The sequence below is a fragment of the Eptatretus burgeri genome, chromosome 5, assembly GCF_056783735.1.
Source record: "Eptatretus burgeri isolate ZD-2024b chromosome 5, Ebu_testis_v1, whole genome shotgun sequence".
NCBI lineage: Eukaryota > Metazoa > Chordata > Myxini > Myxiniformes > Myxinidae > Eptatretus > Eptatretus burgeri.
The window spans coordinates 122,205,220-122,232,122 of NC_140965.1; the positions used below are offsets into that span (position 1 = coordinate 122,205,220).

A 26,903-nucleotide genomic window follows, 5' to 3' on the forward strand; every position below is an offset into this window, starting at 1 on the left:
GGGTAGCCTGAAAGTCACTCTACCCTGCTAATACTAAACGTGTTTACCGAACTAGAAACATCCGCTCCCTATGGCCTATGGGAGTGGCCAGGGGGGGCATGGAGATGGGATCATGTGTATAAGTATGAGCATGTCCACCATTATTATGTGGATGGTGGTGGGTTAATATTCTTCTTTAACGGCCACAATTATTCCCATGTTGTCAGTTTGATTAACAAGACCTCATTTCCAACCTATTAAGTGTTTTTCTCCATTGGTTAGACACTTGTATGTAATAGGTGGATCGGAGTTTTTTCTCCACTGATTCACTCCAGTCATACTAGCAGACATCCCACTTACAGTTCCGCTCAGCCGTAGTTGATGTAAGTTGGAGTGGGGCGTCGAGAGCGCGGTTCCCTATCTGGGGAGATTAGCTTGCCGAGAAAGCAACGCAGAAATTGGGCACGAGGACCCTGCATAAGTTAATTTTCTCAGATGGCTTCTGTGCTTCACAACCAATTGTGTTGTGGAGTTATCTGCGGCTCGGCTTCAGGGTCATAGGTCGGGATGCAGAACCGACAGGCTACTCATGACCAGGCCGGCAAACCTGCAACATTTGGTGTCAAGAGTGCAGGTTCCGCACCTCCTGACATTGTAATATTCAATGTCAAGAGTAAGAATGGATCTGGGGTGCGGCCAGCATGCTTCAAAATTTTGTAAAGGAGCGTAGTGAGGGAGTAAATTTAAATTAAAGAAGTTATGTCTAACCAAGATGGACAGGCCCAAGTGGGTTTGGGCAAGGTAATGGGAGAAACCGCATCCGAGAGTGACGTTGGAGAGTGAGCAGTGGGAGGCGCAGCAGAGGAACCCAACGTGATCAATGGCTCCCACCCCGATCCCCTGGAAAACATGCTGCTGACGGAGTTTGACACCACAGGGCAGCAGTTCGGCATCACCATTGCTGTTTGACATGAGCCAGATGATGTTAATGATGAGGCAGATAATGGCAAAAATGGAGATGTGACAGGCTGGCCGAAGGGATAAAATGAAGGGTGAGGTGAAGCCTGTGGGCAAAAAGATGGACGAGGGACAGGCTAAGGTGAAGGCTTATTTAAAGGCATTGGGCAATGATGTAAGGGCTGATATGAAGACTTTGGGAAATGAAATGGCGGAGAGGATCGAAGCTGCATGGGATGAGGTGAGGGATGTGTGGTAGGTATCCAGGATGAGATGATGGCGGGTCAGGCCAAAGTGACGGATTAAATAATTGGACTCAAGATGGAGATAAAAGGACTTGCAGAGTGGAAGGTCAGGTCAGGTATGGGAGCATGTGCCAGAACAGCGCGTCGCTGCGTCCACTTTCCGCCGGTACTCCAGGGGCCTCCGTCTGGCCATCCCCCAGGCAGATGCCAGGCCCATCCCCATCTCCTTGAGATGATGGTCAACCTGCTGCAACCATGAGGCACGTGGTCGGCCCACTGGCCTCCTCCACTCATGAGACTCCCTCGCTGAGAGAATCTGGTGAGCAGGATCAGCGTCAGGAAAACGATCCTCTCTTAGGGATAGGACATTCCAGGCACCCACCCGAAGGGACCGCCTCAGGTTAACCCAAGGAGACCGCCGTCTGGTGGACGACACCTCAGCACCACTCCGACACACTCTCCCGCAATCTGACCCAGGGATGTTACCCCGTGGTTTCCCTCCTATCAAAGATTGGGGGTCCCGAAGGCTTTGCCCCAATCCCATCATCCGGTGAGCTGCCCTGCGAAGGGAAGCTGCACAGGAGGTACTCCCACGGAGTGGGTTTTCAGATTTTTTTGCGTTTTTGCGTTTTGCGGAATGAAGCGTTTTACGGTGGCTGGAGTGCAAATCCTGCCACCAACCTCCTAATAAGAAGTAACCCAACTGCAGGAGGACGTCCGCAGACACAGTTGGGCACTAGATATGGATGGCCGTTGGCTCACAAGGAGCTCCTCCGCCCTTTGATGAACTAATGAAATGAATGAACTAATGAAATAATGAAATAAATGAACTAATGAAATGATGAACTAATGAATGAAAAGAGTGGAAGATGAACTAAAAATAAATATTGAAAAGAATACGGGGGGGGGGGGGAGAAGGAATTACGAGTGACCCAGAAGGAAGTAAAAAGGGAAGTGATGGCAATTAAGAAGGAATGTAATATGAGACGTGACGACACAACACAGCGAAAAGAGATGGGACAGATGAAAGAACAACAGGCAAATGAATGTATAGAAGCAATTAAAGTAATTCGACAAGGGGAACTTGTAGGACATAACAGAAATGAAGGACAAAATTAATAAACTAAAAGGGTAACAATGAGAGACAAAGGAACGGGTGGAGAAAAGAAAAAAAAAAGAATCGGTGGAATGTGTTAAAACAATGTGCAAAGATCGGGATACCGCATTGCAGGTACAGGTAGAGAGGATACGAGTCCTCGAGGCAGAGCAGAGTGAGGTGAGTCCGCTGAGGGTGAGATGTGAACCGGAGTGGGTGGATTGTGCGAACGGGTGTGTCAATCTTGGGGGGAATAAAAGAATCAGGTTTTGTTAGAGTGATGTGAGGTATGGAGTGTGTCGAGAGCGTGCATGGTGAAGTGGACAAATGAGCAAGAGAATGCGGGGCATATTCCAACTCAGACGAGGGTAGTGGTTAACCTGACGGATGGGATGAATGTGTTCACTGTTTACAGATAATCGCGGGGACCTGCAGGGTTTGTCCACATGTCAGCCCTGCAACGACCGGCATGCAGGATTCCAACTCCAGGAAATAGAGCAGTGCCGTATGACTGGCGGAGCGATATGTGGACGTTTTTTGGCTCAATTTGAGTGTGTTGTCCAAGGTAACCGATGGAACCTGGAGGGAGGTAAGGTGCATCTCATAGCAGCATTGCATGGTGTGGCAGCATTCTATCCACCATGCATGATGGTGCTATGTTTGTAACAGACCTCATTTTGGCTCAAAGAACCAATTTAGCATAGAACGGCAGCGAGAGCTTGTTGTTAACCCTCAAGTTGGGAAAGTTTAAACAGAATAGAAGTATGGTTGGCAGAGGTGTTCAACCCATGTGGAATAAGATTGGACTTGTTAACTGCTGGCAAGTGTATTATAGACCTGAGCCGGGGCATTCTCCAGGTGGGTTCAGAAGAGCTGCCATTAGGAGGTGTGAGCACGGATGAATGAGCGCAACTGGAGACTCCCGATCCCCTGACCATTCCCCAGGGTGCCGAGGCAATAGTCTAAATGCAATGCCAGGCTACTCTGACCGGATAAGAGCACTGTGGCCTGGTGGAACCACTGATGGGACAACCAATCCAGGACTTAGTCATGAGCCCCGCCCTCGTGAACACCGCCACCCCGTTATGGAGTTCAGAGTAATTAACCTTGGTACAGAACCATGTACTAGAAGACGCAGCACAAATGTGGCATGCTGTACCCCAGTTATAAACATTGTGGAGGTGAGAGATGAAAACATCCAGTCAGACAGACCCCAGAAGGAAGTCGAGGAATTGTCCCGAACCCATTTGTAAGATGGTAAATCATAGGAGCGTAGATTTAGAGGAGGGAGCCCAGGGTTCGGCCTTACACAAATTAATTGATCATAATTTAGACATCTTTTCTTTGTCAGCTGAGTATATTGGTTGTACTGGTCTGGTGAAACATCAGATCCTCACTGGAGAGGTCCGGCCTACACGTCAGCCCACCCGTTGGCTCTCCTGGAGCAAGAGGGAGGAAGCTGATGAGGAGGTAGAAAAGACACTTGATACAGATATAAATGATTCCTCGAAGTCCTTGGTCGTCACCAGTTGTGCTGGTTAAAAAAAAAGATGGGACCATGCATTTCTGCGTGGACTATCTCCAGCTTAACAACATGACATTGAAAGGCTTCTACCCCCTGCCTCGAATTGACGATACCCTTGATGCCATTGCGGGCTCAAATTGATTCTCAACTTTAGACTTTAAGAGTGGGTATTGGCAGGCTGTCGATGGATAATACAGGAAAAGAGGAAACGGAATTTTCCACATGTAAGGGAATGTTCACTGTGATGCCGTTTGGTTTGTGGAACACCCCCTGCTACCTTTGAGAGATTGATGGAGTGTGTATGAGGTGGCATGCCACGGCAATCGTGCCTGGTGTATCTGGATGACGTCTTGCTGCACGCTAAAATATTTTACCAAGCCATTACAAATTTTAACAAAGAGTTTGGACACCCCAGGCAGGTGGGTTTGAAATTGCGTCCCGGTAAATGCACTTTCTTTGTGAAAGAGGTGGCCTATCTCAGTCACATGATGGGTCGCAAAGGGGTGCAAACCCGACACAGGTAAGATCATGGCGGGAGAGGAGTGGCCCCGACCTTGCAACATCAAAGAGGTGTGGGGTTTTTGGGGACTCTGCTCCTATTATCGGCACTTTGTGGCAAAATTTGCAGAGATGGCTAGCCCCCTTCACCAGGTAACGGAGAAAGAGACGAGGTTTAATTGGACACAGGAGTGCAAGGATGCCTTCCTCAAACTAAGAGAGTGTTTCGAAATTCGCACCTGTTTTCGCTTACCCCACCGATTATGGGACCTTTACCCTGGACACTGATGAAAGCCAGTAGGGATTGGGTGTGGTTTTGTCTCAGACACAGGAGGGGGTGTGGAAGGAGTGATTGCGTATTACAGTCTGCTCATGAGACATTCCACCAGCCCTCTGGTCCCCACATGCTCGTCTCTTGTCTCAGACCCGTCAACAATGCTTTTTTCTCAAAATCTCCCGACTTTTAAAGCCCAAGGAGAGGCTTGGCTTGGGGACTGAGTGGCCTCCATAGTTGTGCTCCCGAATGCTGCCTTGGTGTTTCAGAGGACTGTCCCTCGGCTGGTGGAATTTGCCAGAGATCTGTCTCCTCAATGGCTCACCCTGTATCAAGGCGCCACTCATTGGTTGCATCCTGCTCCTGCATCACCACCATCGAGCCAGGACAGGTCTGGCTGTTGGGGGTCTTTTTGGTGGAGTCCCCCCCTCATCCCTCCCATTACATAGGTCCACTGTCCTTTGTGCTGCTCTTTCGGGGATCACTGCTTGTGCCGTTGGTTTTGGATTTGCTGACTGGAACCTCATGTTGAGTGCTCGAAAGCGTGCATGGTTGTGCTGCAGAGGTGTGGGGAGAGATTCGAAGATAGACAGAGCGGGAGAGAGAAAGACAGAGAGAATTTAAATGGTCATGGGAATAGTCACAAAGGGATTCAAATCTTCTGCACTTGCACAATGTATTTTCACTTTCCACTGATATGAGGGGAGAGATAATTTAGCTAAACAATATACTACAGAGATAATTGCAGTATATTGTGGAGGGTTCCCTTATGTGCTGCCCCAGGGTCTCCAAAAACCATCGCACGACCCTCTCCTCTACACCAGACTCATCCTGTGTCTGCCGTCTCCAGTACCTGTCAGGTGTCGTCCCTTTTGCACCATTACCTAGCCTATTGGATCCCAGTGTGAGACATTTTCGTGCAGGTAATATTATCGACATACATGTCCCCAATAAGAAAAAGAATGAAACCTTATGCATTGTGTAACTATTAATGCACATTCACTTGGGGCACATACTTATTACAGTTTCTCAATTCAATTTTTTATTACATAATCGCATTTGACTTGGTGTTTTCAGTTATACACTTGATACAGCAATCATTGCTGGTCCAGTGCTTGTCTTCAAGAATGTCCAACAGCAGATTGGTGTGGCCATAAAATGGTCCTTGGTCCGCAGCAACCGTGATGACAAGTTATTTGGAGGGGGGAGGGGGGAGCATGACAAGGACCACAGGAACACAGGTGAGGCAACAGGCAAAGCATCGACGGGCGTTTGTAGCTCCCGCTTGTACATGCGCAGCACTGGGCTGCATGTGGTGGCTCCATGATAACTTGTCCAGTAGGCCATCAGCAAACACGGGAGATGGTTGTCCCAGTCATCCTGATGTGTGGTGGTGAACAAGGGTAGTTATTGAATTAAAGTCTTGTTGAACCTCTCCCCCAACCCGTCAGATTGAGGTCTGAAGGGTGTTGTCCATGTTTTCCTTATTGACAAGACTCCATGCCTCTTTCAGCAATTGCCTTTCAAAATCTCATCCCTGCTCTGAGTGCAGCTCTCCCGGAATCCCATGTTGGCGTACAAATTCTTCCTCAAAGGTCAGGTCCGGTCAGGTATGGGAGCATGCACAGAGGCAGTGCATCGCTGCATCTAATATCTGCCGGTACTCCAGGGGCCTCCATCTGGTGATCTCCCAGGCAGTTGCCTGCCCCATCCCTATTTCCGTGAGATGCTGATCAACCTGCTGCAACCACGAGGCACGTTGTCAGCCCATTGGCTGCCTCCATTCACGAGGCTCCCTCGCTGAGAGTATCTGGTGAGCAGGATCAGCGTCAGGAAAATGAGCCACATGTCCTGCAGCTGCAACTGACGCTCACGGACCATGCAGGTAACAAATCTCATTTGAGTTTCTCTCAGCAACCGCTCGTTGGACACAAAGTCCAACCAGCGATCGCCAATGATTCTCCGAAGAGACCTGGTACCAAAAGAATTGTCTCCATCTCAGATCCCTGATCAGAGTCCAAGTCTCACATCCACAGAGCAAGACTGCAAGCACCAAGGACCTGAAGACTCAGACTTTTTTTCTCCCCCACAGGCAGTGCCACACATGATTCAGTGAATCCATGACTCCCCAGGCCTGACCCAGACATCTGTTGACCTCGGGCTCACAGCCAGCAGAGACATGAATATCACTGCCAAGGCAAATGAAGCTCTCCGTGACCTCAGGTGAAGACAAGAAAGCAGCATCCAAGATGTCATTGAAAGCCTGGATCTTAGTTTTGACCAAGGAAATCCGTAATCCCAGCGGCTCTGATCCCTCATTCCACACCTCGAGGGCCCCCAAAAGGATATCTAGCGTCTCAGCAAAGATGACTGCATCATCTGCAAAATCAAGGTCAGAGATCTTGACATTCCCAAATGATGCACCGCAGCTTGATCTCTCTGACATCCTCCCCAGTCAATACAAGTGCTGAAAAGTGTGGGGCCATTATTCACCCCTGACGAACTCCAGTAACAATGGAAATAAGTCAGAGATGGTACCACCACATCTCACACCACTCTCATTACCAGAGTATAGTTCAGACATCAGATCGATCAATTTTGTTGGAACCCCACGAACACCAAGAATCCTCCAGAGGGCATCCAGATTCACTGAATGAAACAATGCAGAGATTAACATAGGCTGGCTGCAAGCAGCCCTGACCAAAACTCTCTTGTGCGTTCGGTGAGGACCTGAAAAGCAAGGATAAGGTCAATCGTTGAACTCTGGTGTAAAGCCTGACTGCTCTGGACACTGGTGCTCAAGCAGATGGTGGCAAACCCCATCGAGAATTATCCGAGCAAAGACCGTACCCTGCACTGAGAGCAGCGTCACTCCTCGGTAGTTGTTGCAGTTTTGGCGATCACCCTTCCCTTTCCAGAGAGGGAGAACAAGGCCCCTCTTCCAGTCAGTTGGGATGATGTCTGTGTTCCAGGCAGAGCACAAAACTGCATGCAACGATACAAGTGCAGAATTTCCACCTGCCTTGAGAAGTTCAGCATGGATGCTACAGATCGCTGGAGCTTTACCCCATTTAAACTGGATCACCCTAGCCTATGTTTCCACAAACGAAGGTGGATCACAGTTGAATGGAGAGTCAGCAATGGGGATTGTAACACCCCTGATGTCAAACTCAACAGCTGGTGGATCAACCTGGTACAACCGCTCAAAGTAACCGGCCCAGCGGGCCTTCACTTCAGACCCCTCTGTCAAGAGCCTACCACTCTCTGCTCTAACTGCAGTACACTGAGGGATGGGCTTGGATGAACGCAATGCATGAATTCCCTTGTAAGCAGGACGAGAATCACTTGGCCACAGGTGATGCTCTACCACCTCACAGATTCCTCGCACATAGGCCTCCTTGTCCACCCTTAGCACACGTGCAGTTTTATGCCTCAGCTCCCTGAACAGCTCAGCTCTGCCATTCAACCTGGCCCTTCAACTCTGGGCAATGGCATCCAGTGTCGCTTGAGAGACAAAATTCTTCTTCACCCTTCTGTGAGTTCCAAGACATCTGCTGGCAACATCAAGGAAGTTGGTCTTGAAGGCACTCCACAACTCTTCAGGATCCCCCAAAGCACCCAGACCCCCCAAATCTCCACTCAGCCTGTTCACAAACTCCTCAGCTGCCCTCTCATCCTTGAGATTGCCAACATCCAGCCTAGGCTGCGATGGTACCATTTTCCTGGATTTAAGTTGCAACTTAAGAGTTGCTCCAACAAGCCAGTGGTCAGTGTTGAGGAACTGGGCACTCCGGTAGACCCTGCAGTTCTGGATCATCTTCCATTGACTATAAAGGAGCACATAGTCAATCTCCTTTGCCACACCACCAGCGTTGGAATACCAAGTCCAGCGATGAGCTTGTGGGCGCTGAAACCACGAACCAGCCACCCTAAGTCCATGACTTCTTGCAAAGTCAAGGAACTTAGTGCTATTCTGGTTCATAGTTCCTGACCCATGGGGATCAACACATGTCTCATAACCATCCCTATCAGTTCCAGTTAATGCAATAAAATCACCAATGACTGGAAGTGTATCTCGTCTGGGGCACTGATCAACCACAGACTCGAGCGTGGCATAGAATGTGTCCTTCACGGTGAGGTCACTCGCCTCAGTCGGAGCATAAACAGAGACCAGGGAAATGACACCTCAGGAGTGACGAATCTTTCATCTCATAATACGCTCGTTGACCGGTGTTACCTCAATTATCATTGGAGTCAGCTTATTGGACACAGCTACAGCAACTCCTTGGGTATGGTAACCATCATAGCGACCAGACCTATGGTAGGTGTAACCACCCACCATGATCTCCCCGCAATCCGGTCTCCGAACCTCAGAGAGTGCTGCATTACCAATGTCCAAACGCTTGAGCTCAGATGATAACAAAGACAGGTGATCATCCTCTCTTTGGGAGAGGACATTCCAGGCACTCACCCGAAGGGACCGCCTCAGGTTAACCCAAGGAGACCGCCGTCTGGTGGACGACACCTCAGCACCACTCCGACACACTCTCCCGCAATCTGACCCGGGAATGTTACCCCGTGGTTTCCCTCCTATCATCAAAGATTGGGGGTCCCGAAGGCTTTGCCCTTATCCCATCATCCGGTGAGCTGCCTTGCGAAGGAAAGCTGCACAGGAGGTACTCCCACGGAGTGGGTTTTCAGATTTTTTTATGTTTCTGGAATGTTTTGCAGAATGAAGGGATTTATGGTGGCCGGAGTGCAAATCCTGCCACCAACCTCCAAATAAGAAGTAACCCAACTACAGAAGAACGTCCACAGACGCAGTCAAGCACAAGATATGGATGGCTGTTGGCTCACAAGGAGCTCCTCTGCCCTTTGACAGGTTTTGTTCTTTATCCTGCTGGGTGTCCATATCATACACCCTCCTCACCAAGAAACTTTGGGGGGGGAGACGGTTTAGTCGCCAATAACCCGACCATGGAACAGGTTAGTAAAGGTTTATATGAATGATACCTGTCGCAACTCACAGATCTAGTCCGACCTGACCTGACAAAAGCCAGTAATACCACACATTTATTTTGTTTAAGTTCTACAAAATTGAAAAACAAATTCAAAGGCAGTTCAAATTCACCCTTCTTTATAGTAGCTTCCTTGAGGCGTCTCCTGGTGTTGATCATTCCGTTCTCCATCACCCACAGGTCTGCCATTTGACTGCTGCCATCAGGCATCACGCCAGGAGCGAATTTTTGTGATTCTAAATCGGGATTACTGCCAACACTGGTTTCTTGTTCATGGAATATTTGCATTGGCCTGGTCTGGTCTCTCTCTCTCTCTCTCTCTCTCTCTCTCTCTCTCTCTCTCTCTCTCTCTCTCTCTCTCTCCTTTTCTCTCTCTCTCTCTCTCTCTCTCTCTCTCTCTCTTTCTCTCTCTCTCTCTGTCTCTGTCTCTGTCTCTGTCTCTGTCTCTGTCTCTGTCTCTGTCTCTGTCTCTGTCTTTTGTTTTCTTTTTCTCTCGCTATGCATATATCTATGTCTATTCCTTTGTTGTAACCAATAATTAAATCACTATTTGACACGTTTTGCTTTGTATTTTCCTTGTATCTTGCCTGTTGTAACAAATTGGGGGCTTGTGTGGGATCTGAATTATATTGATACCTATCATGGATTTTGATTACTTTTCCATTGGTAAAATAATCTGGCTTTGTGTACTGTGCTGATACTACTATATATACTGGTGTTGTATTCCATGACGGATGATCTGTAATTTGATGTGAAGGAATTTGTGGATCGGAATGAGCCTTAATTCAAAAACGTATAACTAATGTAAGGTAGATTTATGAGCTGTAGCTGATCATATTGGGGCTTGTGTGACATCCAGTATGAGAAGGTCTGTAATTCTCGGTTATTGTCAATCACATGGGTTTTCTAACCGTGGGCAGAGAAGACTAGGGGTGATGCAGTGGAACTAGCCAGGATAGAATCAGAAGAAAGAATGCTCAGATTAAAGTTGGAAAAGGAAAAAAGACAAGGAAAAGGAAAGAGAAAACAGAGAAGAGAGAGAATTTGAGTTAAAGACATTAGAACTACAAATTAACTTGCAATGACAGGCCAGACCTGTTTCCCATGGTGATGGTGCAGTTTTCGACATGGCCAAGGCTTGTTCCCAAGTTTCACGAGGATGAAGTTGAGGTATTTTTCCTGTCTTTTGAGAAGTTAGCAGGACATCTTCATTGGCCAGTAAGATACTGGACCTTGCTATTACAAAGTGTGTTTGTAGGGAGAGCACAGTAAGCGTATTCATCTGTCTGAGGAACAGTCTGAAGAGTGTGAGACAGTAAAAAGGATTGTGTTTTCAGCCTCTGAGCGAGTACCTGAAGCATACAGACAGAAGTCTTTAAAAAAGACAGGCTGGGCAGATGTTTGTTGAATTAATTTGGGAGAAGGAAATTAATTTTGATTGGTGGTATCATTCGCTGCAAGTGGATAAGGACTATGGTAACTTAAGGGAGTCCAAGTCCTTCATCGGGATTACTGCCAACACATGTTTCTTGTTCATGGAATATTTGCATTGGCTTGGTCTGGTTTCTCTCCTCTCTCTCCTCTCTCCTCTCTCCTCTCTCCTCTATTCTCCTCTCTCCTCTCTCTCCTCTCTCTCCTCTCTCCTCTCTCCTCTCTCCTCTATTCTCCTCTCTCCTCTATTCTCCTCTCTCCTCTATTCTCCTCTCTCCTCTCCCTCTTCTCTATTCTCTCTCTCCTCTCTCCTCTTCTATCTTCTTTTTTCTCTCTCTCTCTTTCTTTTGTTTTCTTTTTCTCTCCTTTGCCACACCGCCAGCGCTCCCGGCTTATCTTGGTGGAATAATTTAATAACAGCATCCTCTTTGACATTCGGACACACCGTAATGATCATAAAGTTGATGAGTTGAAAATAGCCGTAGTTAGTGCATATGATTATGAGCTCACCCAAAAGAAAAGTGCGGTTCTTTCTAGTTGCAGTACGAGACGGTTTAACAAGAAGGTCGATGGAGGAGTGGAAAGACCATGATGGTCCGTCGGTGCAGATGTCTGCAGTTAGACAGTTTGATTGGTTGGATATGTCATCTGGCAGGAATAAAGCTCCAACGTGTTGTTACTGTAACCAGAGGGGACATCTGAAGTCAAATTATTGCAAAGGTGGGAGAAGCAGGGAGATTCTGCAACACCAATCGTGTTGGTTAAAACCAAAGTAGTCAGCCTCAGTGATCATACCATGTCAGTTAAACCTGGAGATAACGCTGACCTTACGATCTCTGTGGGGGATCGAACTGCTATCGAACCTTTGTGTCAAAGGGCCAAGTGTCATGTGATGGCCAAGTAAAGTCCATCGTTATTCTGAGGAATACTAGGGCAGCCCAATCTTTGATGTTGTCTGACATCCTATCATTGCCTTTGAGTAGTTCGGTGAAGGCGATTACATTAATCTAGGGCATTGCAGGTGGTAGTTATGTCCCTGTTCCCTTACATAGAGTGGACTTGAAGTGTGATTTGGTCACAGGACCTGTGACAGTAGGGATAGTCTCCACTCTTACAACAGAGGGTGTTAGTTTCCTGTTGGGAAATGATCTGGATGGGGCTAAAGTTTGTGTTTCCCCCATGGTTCTGATACATCCTTCAGTTTGGCAAGAAACTGAGGATTTGCAGGATGAGTTCCCAGGTATTTTCCCTGCTTGTGCCATAATGATCCCAAAAACAGTAAGTGAAGCAGAATGCATCAAATTCTGGTGTGTGGTTGTCAGAGACGTTTTTCCATGATTTAAATAGTGATGATGACATCGGGAATGGTGTTTCTTGCGTGCCCGTGTTGAATCGTTCTTCACGAGTTAAGGACCAGCAGGTCGATTCTGTATTTAGAGACCTGAGACAAAAGGCTTTGTCTGAGTTGGAAGTTAAAGAAGTCCGAGAATGTTGTTCTGTGAAATCTGATGTATTAATGAGAAAGTGGACAACACCCTGTGCTTGTGTCAGTGTCGATTGATCTGTTATACACCAAGTAGTTGCACCACTCAGGTATCGTCATGAATTTCCTATGGTGGGACATGTGGGAAATAGAAAAACTCAGGCTAGGATCATGATTCATGATGCAATTTTGTTGGCCAAAGATGCACCAAGACAGAGTGGCACACTGTAAGACCTGTCAAATGATTGGGATTTGGTCCATTACCACAAACTAAATCATGTCATCCGTATTTATTAACCATTATGGACGTGTCAACTAGATTCCCTGAAGCCGTTCCCTTAAGGATCACAGCGAAGAGGGTAGTGGAGGCTTTGATTCAGTTTTTCACCAGATATGGGTTGCCAAAGCAGGTGCAGTCTGACCAAGGGTCAAATATTATATCTGGAGTATTTCAAGAAGTCATGCATCAGCTCGGAATTAGGCAGTTTAAATCTTCGGCCTACCATCCCCAGTCCTCGGGAGCCGTTGAGAGGTACCACCAGACCATGAAAACTATGTTGAAGGAATATTGTTTGGAGTATCCTGAAGAGTGGGACAAGAGAATCTGTTTTGTGTTGTTTGCCACCACGGATACCCTGACTGAATCTATGGGTTTCAGCCCATTTGAGTGGTGTATGGCCATGATGTCTGGGGTCCTCTTGACGTACTAAAAGAGAGATGCCTTGGCAATTGAGAAACCTAACCTTCTGGACTACAGATGTATTTTCAGTGAGAGGCTTTGTGAAGCCTGAAATGTCAGCAAGAACATCTGAAAGTGTCTCAACAAGTCATGAAGGTACGTTTTGACCAGAATGCTATGGTTTGTAATTTTTGCCTGGGGAACCACTGTCTGCAAAGTTTAGCAGACCTTACATGGTCGAAAGGAAGCTGAGTGATGTGAACTACGTGGTGGGAACAGCACGCGTCGTAACCTTCACCAATCTGTTGAGCTTTCTGACCTTAACCAAAATGCTTTTGACCAATTGAAAGTTATTCTGGCAAATGAGTCAGTGTTGGCTGCTCTTGGTTTTGGTAAACCATTCAAATTATCCATTGATGCAAGTGATGTTTGTGGAGGAGCTGAACTCTTTCAGAATGATGACTGGTGTTGAAAAGCCAGTAAGTTACTTCTCCAAAAAACTGAACAACAATCAGAAAGCTTATTCTGCTATCGAGAGAGAGACCTTGAGCATGGTTTTGGCTCTACAGCATTTTGAAGTACATGTTACAAATGGATCAAGCGATGACACTTACTGACCACAATCCTCTTGTTTTTCTGGAGAAGTTCAAAATGAAGAATCAACGCCTTTTTCGATGGGGGGGCTTCTGGTAAAACCCGCTGAAAATTGTACGTATTGCAGGTCGAGATAATGTGATTGCCGATGCTCGATCTCGAGCTTAAGAGAATGTGATGCCTATCTGTATTATCCCTGATACATGCAAATTCAATTATTAGAATTGGCTGTTTGTTTACTGCACTGTTTCATGATGAGACTAAAAACATTGTGGAGGTACCTTTGTAAAGGAAACCTCACTTGGGGTAAAGTTTCTTCTTTTATTGGGTCGGGAGAATGTGTTGAGGTCTGGGTTCTTTTTCTTCTTAAAGGCCCGGTCACACCTTGACGTTTTAGCCAACGTATGCCGATTTTTGAATTTTTTTTCTAAAACGCTGGCACACGTTGAATACGTTATGGGTAAGTTTTGATAACATTGAGAGCACGCTGAAAAACACTGCCATACGTCGTTGTACGCTGGATTTTAAACGTTGTACTTTTCGGTTGTCCTCAAATTTTTTCATGCTTGAAATTTCACGACATATGTCGGCGTATGACTCACACGTTCCGCTACGCTGGCCACAAGTTTGTATGCACGGTCTGCGATCGTTGACAGACGTCAACACGTGCTACTTGTAAGTTAATCATAAGTTGAGACACGCCGAGATAATGTTTAGCATACCCGAAACTTATTTATAACCTATGATTAACGTGTTGTTGGCACGTTATGCCATCGTTGCCACACATCGACAGACGTTACTTTTAAGTTACTCGTAGGCTGAAAGACGTCAGTATAATGGATCGTCCTTGCGTCAGCGTCCACGGCCACGGCCAGGACACTTATTTGCAGCATTCTTCAAACTTTTCTTCGGCATGACGAGGATGTTCACACTTCAATGTGAAGTTTAAATGTGATGTGAAGATGTGAAGACTATTTAAAATAGTCGAGTTTGAGCGTTTTAACACGTTCAGAAGAAACGCTTCAAATTTCCAAACCCCAGCGTCAAAAATCAAAGGCGAGTGACAGCAATTTAAATCGTTCATTGTAAACAATGAAAATAGCAGAGTAGTACCGTTTAAAAGTCGTTGAGTGTAAAAAAAATCCAATTGTTGAGCGCAAGCGTCTACTTTCAATAGTGGGGTTTGAGCAATTTAACACGTTCAATAGAAACGATTAAAATTTCCGAGCGCCAGCGTCAAAAAACAAAGGCGAGTGACAGCAATTTAAATCGTTCATTGTAAACAATGAAACTAGCTGAGTGGTACCGTTTAAAAGTCGTTGAGTGTAAAAAAAATCCAATTGTTGAGCGCAAGCGTCTACTTTCAATAGTGGAGATGCAGCCATTTAAATCGTTGAGTGGCAGCCTATGAACCTACCCGTGGACACGCGGACGCAAGGAGGATCCATCATAACCCACACCCTCCCCCTCACACCCACCTACTACTGCCAACATGAACAAACTACTACTAATACTAATACTAATACTAATACTAATACTAATACTGATACTGATACTGATACTGATACTGTTAATGCTGACATGGACATCGACTCAAAAAGCACTCGAAAACACTGTTGGGTTCCCCTTTTATGAGCAGCATTTTTATATACAAATTCCCAAAACCGCTGGGAACACGTCTTTATATGGCAGTTGTAACCTAGAAACACGTTCATTTTTTTTTTTGTCGACCGGAAGACGTCATTGGAATACGTCTACATACGTCGATGTGTGTTGGGACTACGTAAAGAATTGGTTCAAAGCACGTCAAACATAAGTTAGAAATAAGTTTCGCGTAAAAAAGACATTACCGCGACGTGTTTCGACTTATGAGTAGCTTATAAGTAGCGTTTGTGGACGTGTGTAAGCGTCCACATATCGTGTGTAAAACTTATCCCCATCGCATGCGGAACGTGTGTCATACGCCGAGTACGTCGTAAAATTTTGAACATGTTTAAAATTTCTTGACGTACTCTACTTACTACGACGTATGATAGCGTACTTTAGCGTTGTACTCACGTATACCAAACTTACTCATACCGTATTTGACGTGCCCCAACGTTTTAGACACATTTTTCTTAGGTTGGCATACGCTGGCAAGATCGCCAAGGTGTGACCGCGATGTTGACACTTCCATTTCTACGGCAGTTATGATTCAAATCGTTGTGCGTCAGCCGTTTAATAGGCTACGTCACGACATCGTCGGCGATGCGTGCAACGCGCTATGCCTAAGTTAGACTATCGTTGGGCATAGGTTGTGTAGGCCGACAACAGGTTCAGCATTCGTTGGTATAAGTTATCTATAACACAACGAAACGTTCTGTGTCCGTTACTAATATGTTATGCATACGACCAAGTCGCTATGAATACGTCCGAATCTTAAAAAAAAAAACATCAAAAGTTCAACGTCAGCCAACGTTTTACATACTTTTTAATACGTTACCATCACTGGCTAAAACGTCAAGGTGTGACCGGGCCTTAAGGTTGGGGTGACAAGGAAGAATTGATTCAATTTTGGTGAAGATCCGAATCCAGATCCGATAATTTTAATTCATTCTTCACCATTGATAGGGCTAAAATATGATATATATATATATATATATATATATATATATATATATATATATATATATACATACATATATATATATATATATATATATATATATATATATATATATATATATATATATATATATATATATATATATATATGTATATAATGGGCCCGATATGTTCTCATGGATCAGGCATTACATGGTGGAGTTATGCACTCAACTGAGTGCCCTTTGAGTTTTGCTTTGTATTTTGCTTGTTGTAACATATTGTGTGTATATATATATATATATATATATATATATATATATATTACACACACACACACACACACACACACACACACACACACACACACACACACACACACACACACACACACACACACACACACATACTGGAACACTAAGGATTAAGCCAACATTTTCAAATGAGGAGGGTGGGACAGATAGGAAATGGTTGACAACTAATTAATGAAAATAAGGAGCCGATACTCTCAGTCCCCTGCCTTTTGGTTCGTATGAGGAATAGATCTGTGTAATATGAAAGGTGAATGTTGAACAGTTTTTAAAGTACCGTGCACACAAGGCAAGTTACTGAAACTGTTGCCATGATAACAGAATCCACCAATCACTGTCGTGATGTCATCAGGTTGAGATGATGCCATGTGAAAGGTAAATGTTCAACGGTTTTTGAAATATTGCAAACACAAAAGTACATGGACGGATGCTCAGTCGGCAGTCGGTGCTCATTTTCATGCCCCCCCCCCCCCGTCCGACTGTCGCAGGGGCAGAGGATAAAAAACACAAAACAGAATAATTGTTTTTTGACGATTTTATAAATTAGCATGTGAAGGTGAGAAGTTCTAAATCACAACATAAGTAGTGTACAAGATTGTAGCTCAGTTTTATCATGCTTCTCATTGATCTGTGTTCGATCTCTGTTGGGGTTTGATTTGTTGAGCTCCCCCCCCTCATCCTTCGAATGGGGATGCAAAGTAGGATATTTCAACTACCACATTCACTTGAGGACGTTGTTAAGATTCTTCCAAACCTTTCAAAAGACTATGCTTTCATGTGATTATACAGGGGCTGAAGTTTAATTTCCTGCTTTAATTTCATGGGTAATGCATCACCGGTATTGCCACACTCAGTAACGATGCAACGAGCAAACTCAATGCCTCAGAAGAGATGGGGTATAAAAGGTGGATGTGGAGAGGGGTGAAATGAAACGGGTATATTGGAGAAGTAAGAACTATCCATCTTTTTTATGGTGTAATTATCTCCCTCTCCCTCTCTCCCATCTCCCTCCCTCACGCACTGTGGTTCACTCCACTGCCTGTATTTTGAGCACAACCCGGTTCGCCATGATGGACAGCGCCAACTGCTGGAGCAGAGAGTGAGGAGACCTCGACTGCAAAAAGAGTTGTCGATCACTCCCGAAATTTTCAAACTTTCCCATCTCATGGAGCCTTGGTAAGTGTGATCTCACGAGGGTCACCTAACACAGTTCCAAATTCGCACCACCTCTATATAATATAGACCTTACGTGATCGGTGATAAATGTCGCCTGCAGTTGTGCTTACACTCTCGGTTTGTGTGTGTGTGCAACAGGGATGGGGCAAGCGAAACGGAGCAGCAAAGACAAATGAGGAGGGAAGTGGGACAATCGGTGGCACGGGTGGCCGTGAAAATCCGCCAGTCAGTGGAAGACGGACGGTGTCTCGGTACGAATGCCTGTAATAACGGCTGACCGAGAGGTGGCCATTCCTCTCGCACACTGTTACACATCTTGGATATTTTTACTCAAGAGAGGTCGATAATGAGTGCACTGTAGTTCAGCACAATGATCATGGACAATGCCGATTGAAAGGAATGACAATGCTAATTACTTGGAACATCTAACTTTGAGAGAGGAAATTTTATTTTCGTGTGCACTGTTGGTAACCATCGTTAGGGGATTTTTGAGTCATCGTTGGTTCGGTTTTTATAACCAGTGACTTTCAAAAAAATCTTCCATCAATCAATGTTTAAACAGAATTCAAAATATTTCTGCTGTAATATCTCACCGTCTGTCAGAATGGAATGTCTTCATGGTGTCGGCCGTTTAATCCAATTCCCAAAGGTCATCTAAGTACAACACATTATGAACTTAAAGGCAAGAAAATGTCACACCTGCAGATTTTCCGACTACAATTTTAATCAGACTACTACTACTAACTACTACTGCTACTACAACAACCACCGCCAGTACTACTAACAGTACTACGAATGATTCACTTTTGTAAATTTTTAATTTTGTTTTATGTTATTTTTTTAATATACAATGTCAAGGCTCATATGAGAGCTAACATACAGAACATATAATAAGGGGAGCGGGAGACGAGAGGGGTGGGAGAGGGAAGCACAAAACAGTGGGGAACAGAGACATTTGGAGATCTGTGGAAGGGAGAGGGATGGGGGCAGGGAACACGAGGTATACAAGACGGACACTACAGGGACTTTCAGGAAGGAAAGCAGGGAATTTGAATGAGGTGGGTTTGGGGGGGTAGAAAAGATGGTTTTGGATGGGGAAAGATAAGAGATGGTGGTGAACAGCTGTTTTGAAGACCTGGAGGGAAGAGTGGGATTGAAGAGTTTGGGAGTGTGTTCCAAAGGTGGGAAGAAAGAGGAATGAAAGAAAGAAGGTGAGCAGTGATTCTTGATTTTGATAGTTTTACCAGAAGGGAGTTTCTGGTGGACCTTGAGTGCCCTGCGGAAATATGGGCGGGAAAGATAGCAGACAGAGGAGGGAGTGTGGGGGGGGGGGGAGGCCAGAAAGTAGAAGGTAGAAGACAGAAAAACCACTGACCAACCTGCGGTGAGAGTGAGAGACCCAGAGACTCAGCTTCATCACGGGAGATACCAATGATGGTAAAAGCCTTGGTTTCCACAATGTGAAGCTGAGTTCGGTGTGAGATGGGAGCACCAGCCCAGAGGGGAGGGCAGCACACCAACATGCTGCAGATTTCAGATTGCGCTGCTTTGTATGTGGTCAGTAACTCAGGTGTACCAAGGAAGGACTTTACACAAAAGAGGACGCTCAGTCAGCGACTGACTTTGGAAGCTAGCTTGGGAATATGGCTTTCCCAGGAATTATCATGGCAGGTCATGAGGCCCAACGTTTGAATGAAAGGACTTCTTCAAGAGGATTGTTGAGAAAGTAGATGGAGGGGGGGGTTCCAGATGGTCCTTTCAGAGAGACAGAGTGAGAGTGTGAGATTTGTCAGGATTGAAAGGACATGTTCCAAGTGTTGGACCAGATTTTGATTTTATCCAGATCTGTAAAGAGTGAAGAGGCGACTGCTTGCCGATCGAAGGGACGACAGGTGGTACAACAGAGGACGGAGTCATCAGCAAAGAGATAAAGAGGATTTTCCAGAGAGTCGGAGAGATCATTGACGAAAACCAGAATTCCATGAATGGCCACACCTTGACTGCGAAAGAAGAGGAAGTCTGCAAGCCATGAGTGCAGATTGCCTTGGATACCATAGGAAGAGCGTTCGGTGAGCAGGGCAGGGTGCCACATGGTACAGAAAGCACACAATATGTCGAGGGAGATGGCTCTGATCTCATGTCTGGCATTGATGACCTCCATCCATTGTTGGGAAAGCAGGAGTAGCATGTCCAGGGTGGTTATCTGGTCTGAATCTAAATTAATGATCGGAAATCAGGCCATTGGTGAAGAGGAAGGATTTAATGTTGGAAGCGATGAGGGATTCCATAACCTTGCTGATTGATCTATAGTTGCAAGTACCTGTTTTTACACCTTTTTTTATGCAGAACAGTGATGTTTTCTGATTTCCAAGCAGATGGCAGGTTACCTTGAGCAAATGAGAGGGTGAATAGAACAGAGGGAGGGTGAGCAAGAGCAGCAGAGCAGGTTTTGAGGACATGTGGGCGAACACACATGATTGCAGAATCTGAGTCGAGGTTTGACAGCAAGCTCTCCCTCTTGTCAGGAGAAAAGGACACAGATTCTAGGAACAGCTGGGTGTGACTGGGTAAGGTGGGTACAGAAAGCGATGGGTTTGAGACATGAGATTTAGAAGCAAACCACTGAGTTTAGGCATTCAGCCTTTTCACGTGCAGTGTCAGCTGTGTGGCCATTTGAGGGAAGAGAGGAGAAGGGAACATACACCAGAAACAGACGTAACTATACACCACCAGGATTTGGGGGAGGGAGACAGGTTTTAGAATTGGGACTTGAGATTAGAAAGATGTTGTTTTCTGGCTCTCCTGAGGGTAGATACACACACTTGTTACGAGCTTTGTGGAAGGAACTGAGATTACCCTCAGTTGGATTTGCTTTTCAAGAAGTGAAAGCAAGTTGTTTCAGGACAACTGCCTCACCAGAAGCTTCAGTGTACCATGGGAGGGAGGAAGGATAAGACAACTGAAGAAGCATTGCCGTATTTCTCCTCTAGGTACCTTGTTATTGCTTATATAATTATTTTTACCTCTGCCACCAAAGGTGAAGGAGGTTATGTTTTCACCCCTTTCTGTCTGTCTGTGTCTGTTTGTGTTTGTGTAGGTTATCTCAAAAAGTTGTGGACGGATCCGGATGAAATTTAGTGGACAGGTTGGTTGTGACAAGGACGAACTGAGTAGATTTTGGTGAAGATCCCGATCTGGATCTGCCTTCCAGAATTTAAGTGATTATTCACCATTCAGAGATCGGGCTAAACTGATACACATCAGGATATATCAAAAAGTTGCGGATGGATTCTGACAAAACTTGGTGGACACTTTGGGAGTGAGGCAAGCATGAATTGTTTCGATTCTGGAGAAGATCCGAATCCGGATCTGGCTACGAGAATTATTATTATTTCTAAAAGGTGATTCTTCACCATTGATGGGGCCATAAACGATATGTAATCATGATATTTCAAAAATGTATGGGGCCCGGTATGTTCTTGTGGATTGGGCATTGCGTGGTGGAGGTGTGCGCTCTACCTACCGAGTGCCCTTCTGGTTGTCGCTGTTTTGTTTCTGTTTCTACCTCCACATCTACCTTGGTGTTGCTTTCTCTCTTAAAATGCATCTCTTTAGACTTATTAATAGGAAAAGACATTGGCAATGGTGCTGCAATGGCCAAGGGTAGAATCACTGACAAGCCATTGTGAAAGGTATCCAAAGGGGAAATACCAAGGGTGACAGGCTGAAAGTTCAGACAGAATGCTAAAAGCAGTGAAAGGGGAAAGGTAATGTTATGAAATGAAAAGGTGAGCTCCAAAGCATCACAACCAGTCCCTGGGGTGAGAAATGGGGAGACATGATTGTGTATCATTTCATGAAGTGTGCCTGTTTGGGTCATGGAGGATCATTCCTCTGGCAACATTTAGTGTACCACTATATATATATATATATATATATATATATATATATATATATATATATATATATATATATATATATATATATATATATATATATATATATATATATATATATATATATATATATATATATACCCAGCACTCCAAATCTCACCACACACCTGGCCAAATACTTGTGTGCTGATGTGGCACTTGGTCTGCTGTACACCCCCATGACCTGACGTCAGCTGATCAAAACTCATGCTCAGCATTCTGGTCCTGGATTTTGGTGGCAGTAATGTGCACCACTCACGTTGGCAATTCACCTCAATGAACATGCCAGCCACTCATAGCCGAGCAGCCAACTTTGCATAAGGCCCCAGTGCAACCCTTTATGCAAAGTAATGCTCTCTACACCCTAAAGTAAGGCTCTCTGAAGCTCAGCCAGCAACCCATCTCTGGCCAGACAGGGAGAGTGCAAATGAGACGGGGAGAGTGGTGGCACAGAAAGAGAGAGAGGAGGGAGAGAGAGAGAGGGAGAGAGAGAGGGAGGTGGGACAGAGAGAGGGAGAGAGAGCAGGAGAGGGAGGTGGGACAGAGAGAGGGAGAGAGAGCAGGAGAGGGGGTGGGACCCTGCACACAAAAAAAGCATTCTTGCCTGGCTGTCTCCTTTCCATTTGGTCTCCTGCACACACTACACGTCCAACCTCCTTCTTTGCATCATCTCCATAATCTCAAGTCCTCTCTCTCTCTCCTCCATTGAGCCCACATTCAAATCTCACTTCTGAACTGCAAGATCTCGCTTCGGTGAGCTAATTCTGATGATGATGTCATGATTCTTAAGGTAGGAGAACTGACTTTTATGATCTTCAGTACCTCAACCGCCATGTTCCTACCCAAATAATTTTTTGACTTGCAGCAGTCCCTCTAAGCATAACACTGGGAGGTGAATTAATTTTTTGACAGATTGAACTTTACAATCTCGAGTCAGACAAACTGGGGACAGGTTCACCACCGGTCAAAAGTTTCAGAACACCCCCATTTTTCCAGTTTTTACTGAAATTTAATCCAGTGAATAAACTGAAATTGTACAAAGATAAGGGGTAAACTGCCAGAGATAAAAAAAAACAAAGTTTAGGTTACTGAAAAATAATGTAAATTTCAGAGTTGTTAAAAAAAAAAAAGTTCCCTTTTCAGGGAACAAGTAATGGGTCAGCAACTGCAGCTGTTGGACTGGACAGAAGGGTGAAAGCAAAGAAACTTACAAGTGCAACACATTTGTGGGAACTTCTGCAACAGTGTTGAGAAGAACTTTCCGAACGATATATGATTTCAATTGTGGAAAGAATGCCACAAGTATATTCGGCTGTTATATCACAAAAGGTACTTTGATGAGTTAAAAATGTAGATTAAATTTTCTTCAACAAAACGATTCCATGATTTCTTTTTTATATGCAATTGTTTATTTGTTCTATGCTTTAATATCAGAGTATATTGAAACGTTAAACTGCTTAAATTTCAGTAAAAACTGGAAAATGGGGGTGTTCTAAAACTTTAGACCGGTAGAGTATGCTGCCAATTGCACTATCCATTCATCCCTCTGCTTAGTTTCCAATATTTGATAGATCGGATGCATTCAAACCCATAGTTTTAAGCTATTTGTATGGATTAGAAAATGAATGATGTGCTGTGTTTTGAAACACCATCAGACCTAATTCTGCGAACCTGAAATAGTTCAGTGACCATGAGCTGTGACACTTACAAAGCGTAAAAATTCATTTGATCGGGAATGTTGCTTTATTGAACTGCCGCTAATACACAAACATATTTTGTTTGTGAAAAACAACGTTCTTGAAAACGTTACTGTGCCAATTAACCCATATGGAACTGCACATTGATTTCCCTTGATGCCTTGGAAATGGTTTCATTTCAGATCTCTCAGATTGCAAGTTGATCTGCATTCCAGATGCCGTATTCAAGATGATGCGTGCGGTGTGTGCGCGTGTGCAGATAGCACGTCTCAGCTGCAATGAACTGCCTTCGTTGTCTGTACGGTTCATCAACACTTTCAGCAAACTACAGGGTGCGTCTCTAGAGAGTGTGTGTTGTCCATAATATATATTCATTCTGGTTGGGAAAATGATTTTTATGAATTTTTTGAGTGATATTGGCATTGATTGGCCTGCTTGGTATTCCTATCTCAGCATGTAGGTCACAATGTGAAGATCCCAGCAGGTTCAAATACCCTATCAATTATTCCCTTCTCTTAATTATTCCCTCGTGATTCATGTCAAGAACCAATTTTATTTTTTTTGTATCCTTGTCTTGCATATGATGTTTGTGCAATGCTCTGCCAGAAGCCTTGGACACTGTCGGTAGAGAAGGATGAAACGCTGTCATTTGAACAAAGCCACCATACCATTTCCTTTGTTGTTTGGTTATAGATATCATGTGTATAATCACTGGGTGGAGTATACACTATTTTTATTTTATATACAATATCAACTGTCGTATAAGAGCTAACACAGAGAACGAATAACAAGGGGAGCAGGAGACAAGAGGGACTGGAGAGGGAAGCACAAAACAGTGGGGAACAGACACATGGGGAGACCTATGGAGAGGGGAGAGGGATAGGGTGGGGTACATGTGGTAAACAAGATGGACACAACATGGACTTTCAGGAAGAATTGCAAGTTGATTTGAATTTTGGAGCAAACATTTATTTGAGAAATAAAGGTGGGGATTTTCAACTATCATTGATTGAAGATATCAAGGTGCTTCTATTGTGATGCTTGAAATCACTTGGCCAGAAGTTGAAGATGAAGTCGTCATTGTATGCTTTGCCATGTTCTATTTCCTGTCAAAATAGCCTGAAGATTCAACAGAGTTGTGAGAAATAATATATTGACAAGCTTCGCCGTTGTCTATTTTTAAAAAGACATTCATAATTTAGAAATGGGGTATTTTGGGGTTTTGAATAATACAAGTGATGGGAGTAGCATTCCACTGTGGACAGGGAGTACGATAAAATTAGAGCATGGTGAGTGCTTGTGAGACAATTGTCACGATCTTTGGAGGTGAGGGGTGGGGGGTGGGACTGTGTTTAATGGGGCTATTCATTAGCCTGAACCAGCTAATTATGAACCAATTGTAGAATGACCAGAAGCTTTGCCCTCTTGTGTTGCCAAATGCTAAATTTCCTCAGCATGGGTAATCAGCCTTTCCCTGCGCAATAAACACTTAACTACATTCGGAGACAGACCAGTGATACAAAAATTTAAGTTCTTAAGAATTGAAATTCTACAAGTTCCCCAAGCAACAACAAACAGTCATCCATGAAATATTCTTCTCATTCTGAGAATTCAACAAGCTCGACTGCACCTTTTATTAACTTCCAAACTTCTGTCAAAGAAAAATGTTTCAAACTGATAAGTTAAATTAGTTTCCAAGTTTTTACCCGCATCAATCTTACAATCAACTTTGTATGTAACATAACTCTTCTTCAAAGTTTACCTTACAGATAAAAATCTCCAGTTTCTCTACTGTGGCTCAAGGGAAGTTAAGTTTCTCACCAACTTGAATGTTTTTGCAGTAAATTTTCTGTGTTAAGCACCGCATGTGCAGCAGAGAGGGCACATCATTCTTAACAGGAAAACTGCAGGCATCATTTCAGCTGTTCAATCACAACAGTCGGCGGTCACTGGCCATTCGTAGTCTGGGAGCATTGCTCTCATAATGGGCTAAATGTGGTGATATCTGGGAGTTCCCTTTCTCTCAACCTGAGCCATTCTGAAATCGACCCGAAAATGTCCAATCCAAACGACTTCCACCTGTGGGTGATGACAAACCCATCCTTCCAGAACCCTCCAGAACTTTACAGAAGGCCCTGAGAGACACCTCCAATCAAATTTTAAAATATGTGGTACGGTTCTCTTCTCTTACCAATAAATGGAATGTAAAACGAAACATGAAAAATATATTTATAACTATAAGGGCACTCTTTGACGTCACAACGTCACCAGATATACCTCCGTCCAAAATATTACATCATTATGCATACATGTACCAAGTTTGATTTCAATCTCTGAACCCAGATTCAAAATATAAAATAATTCTGGCTGCCATACCAATGCGTTCGACCAGGTTGAAATTTAAACCATATATTCCCTATGACTACTAAATCATAATTGTGATGTTTCATGTCAATTGATGAAGCGGTTCAAGAGAAATATATATATATATATATATATATATATATATATATATATATATATATATATATATATATATATATATATATATATATATATATATATATATAATTTTCGTTCAATCCAATATGGCTGCCAGACCATATGACCTATTTATTATTTGTGAACACTCTGGTAATCCTCCGACGCTTGGGTAATATGTGGGTGAAGTTTCCCCTTCTGGAGGAGATTTTTAAAGGTTTATTCTTCAAAAAAAAAATCATATCTGCCAAACCATGTGACCTATGATGTCATAGGTGGAGGACATTTTGTTCCTCACGGATGGGCAATCATTCCTGTAAAGTTGCACCTCGATCTCTTCAGGCATTTGGAGAAGATTTTTGAAGGTTTTAATGCTAAAAACAATATGGCTGCCGAACCACAAGACCGATGATGTCATCAGTTCTTTTCCCACATCCAATTTCGCCCCAGATGACGCTGAAAAATTATCGTACTGATCAAATAAAACATTTGATGTGTGCAATTATGATGTCATAATGAGGCGACCTATGACATCATCAAAAAAAAAATCACACTTTTTTTTTTCCTATGGGGAGTACTTGACATGTGCCAAGTTTCAATTATTTCCATGGAGTGTTTTCAGAGCTGGATGTCCAAAGCTTTCCCTTTTTTTCCAACATTGGCTGCCACACCACTTGAACAATGACGTCATAATTGTGTGTGTGTGTGTGTGTGTGTGTGTGTGTGTGTGTGTGTGTGTGTGTGTGTGTGTGTGTGTGTGTGTGTGTGTGTGTGTGTGTGTGTGTGTGTGTGTATATTGTTATGAATTCGCGCCCGCCAGCGTGCGATCAGCCACGTACCTCTAATCGCAACCACGTCGCCCACCGGATGGGCAATTCAGTCGTGACCCTCCTGGAACTATCGCCAGGAACCAGTCATGGGTGTGGGGGTTTAACCTCACC

The 26,903-nt window shown here is 44.4% G+C and overlaps 1 protein-coding gene across 1 annotated transcript in view; it reads left to right on the forward strand.

Moving 5' to 3' along the window:
- Positions 1-17,350: 17,350 nt before the first annotated feature.
- Positions 17,351-26,903, forward strand: part of LRRC20 (leucine rich repeat containing 20) — a 37,574-nt gene continuing 28,021 nt past the window's right edge. The window contains exons 1-3 of the mRNA XM_085883608.1: positions 17,351-17,849; positions 17,988-18,100; positions 23,664-23,813. Of these exons, the coding sequence (XP_085739734.1) occupies positions 17,839-17,849; positions 17,988-18,100; positions 23,664-23,813 (274 nt within the window). The 5' untranslated portion in view covers positions 17,351-17,838. The remainder of the gene's footprint in view (positions 17,850-17,987; positions 18,101-23,663; positions 23,814-26,903) is intronic.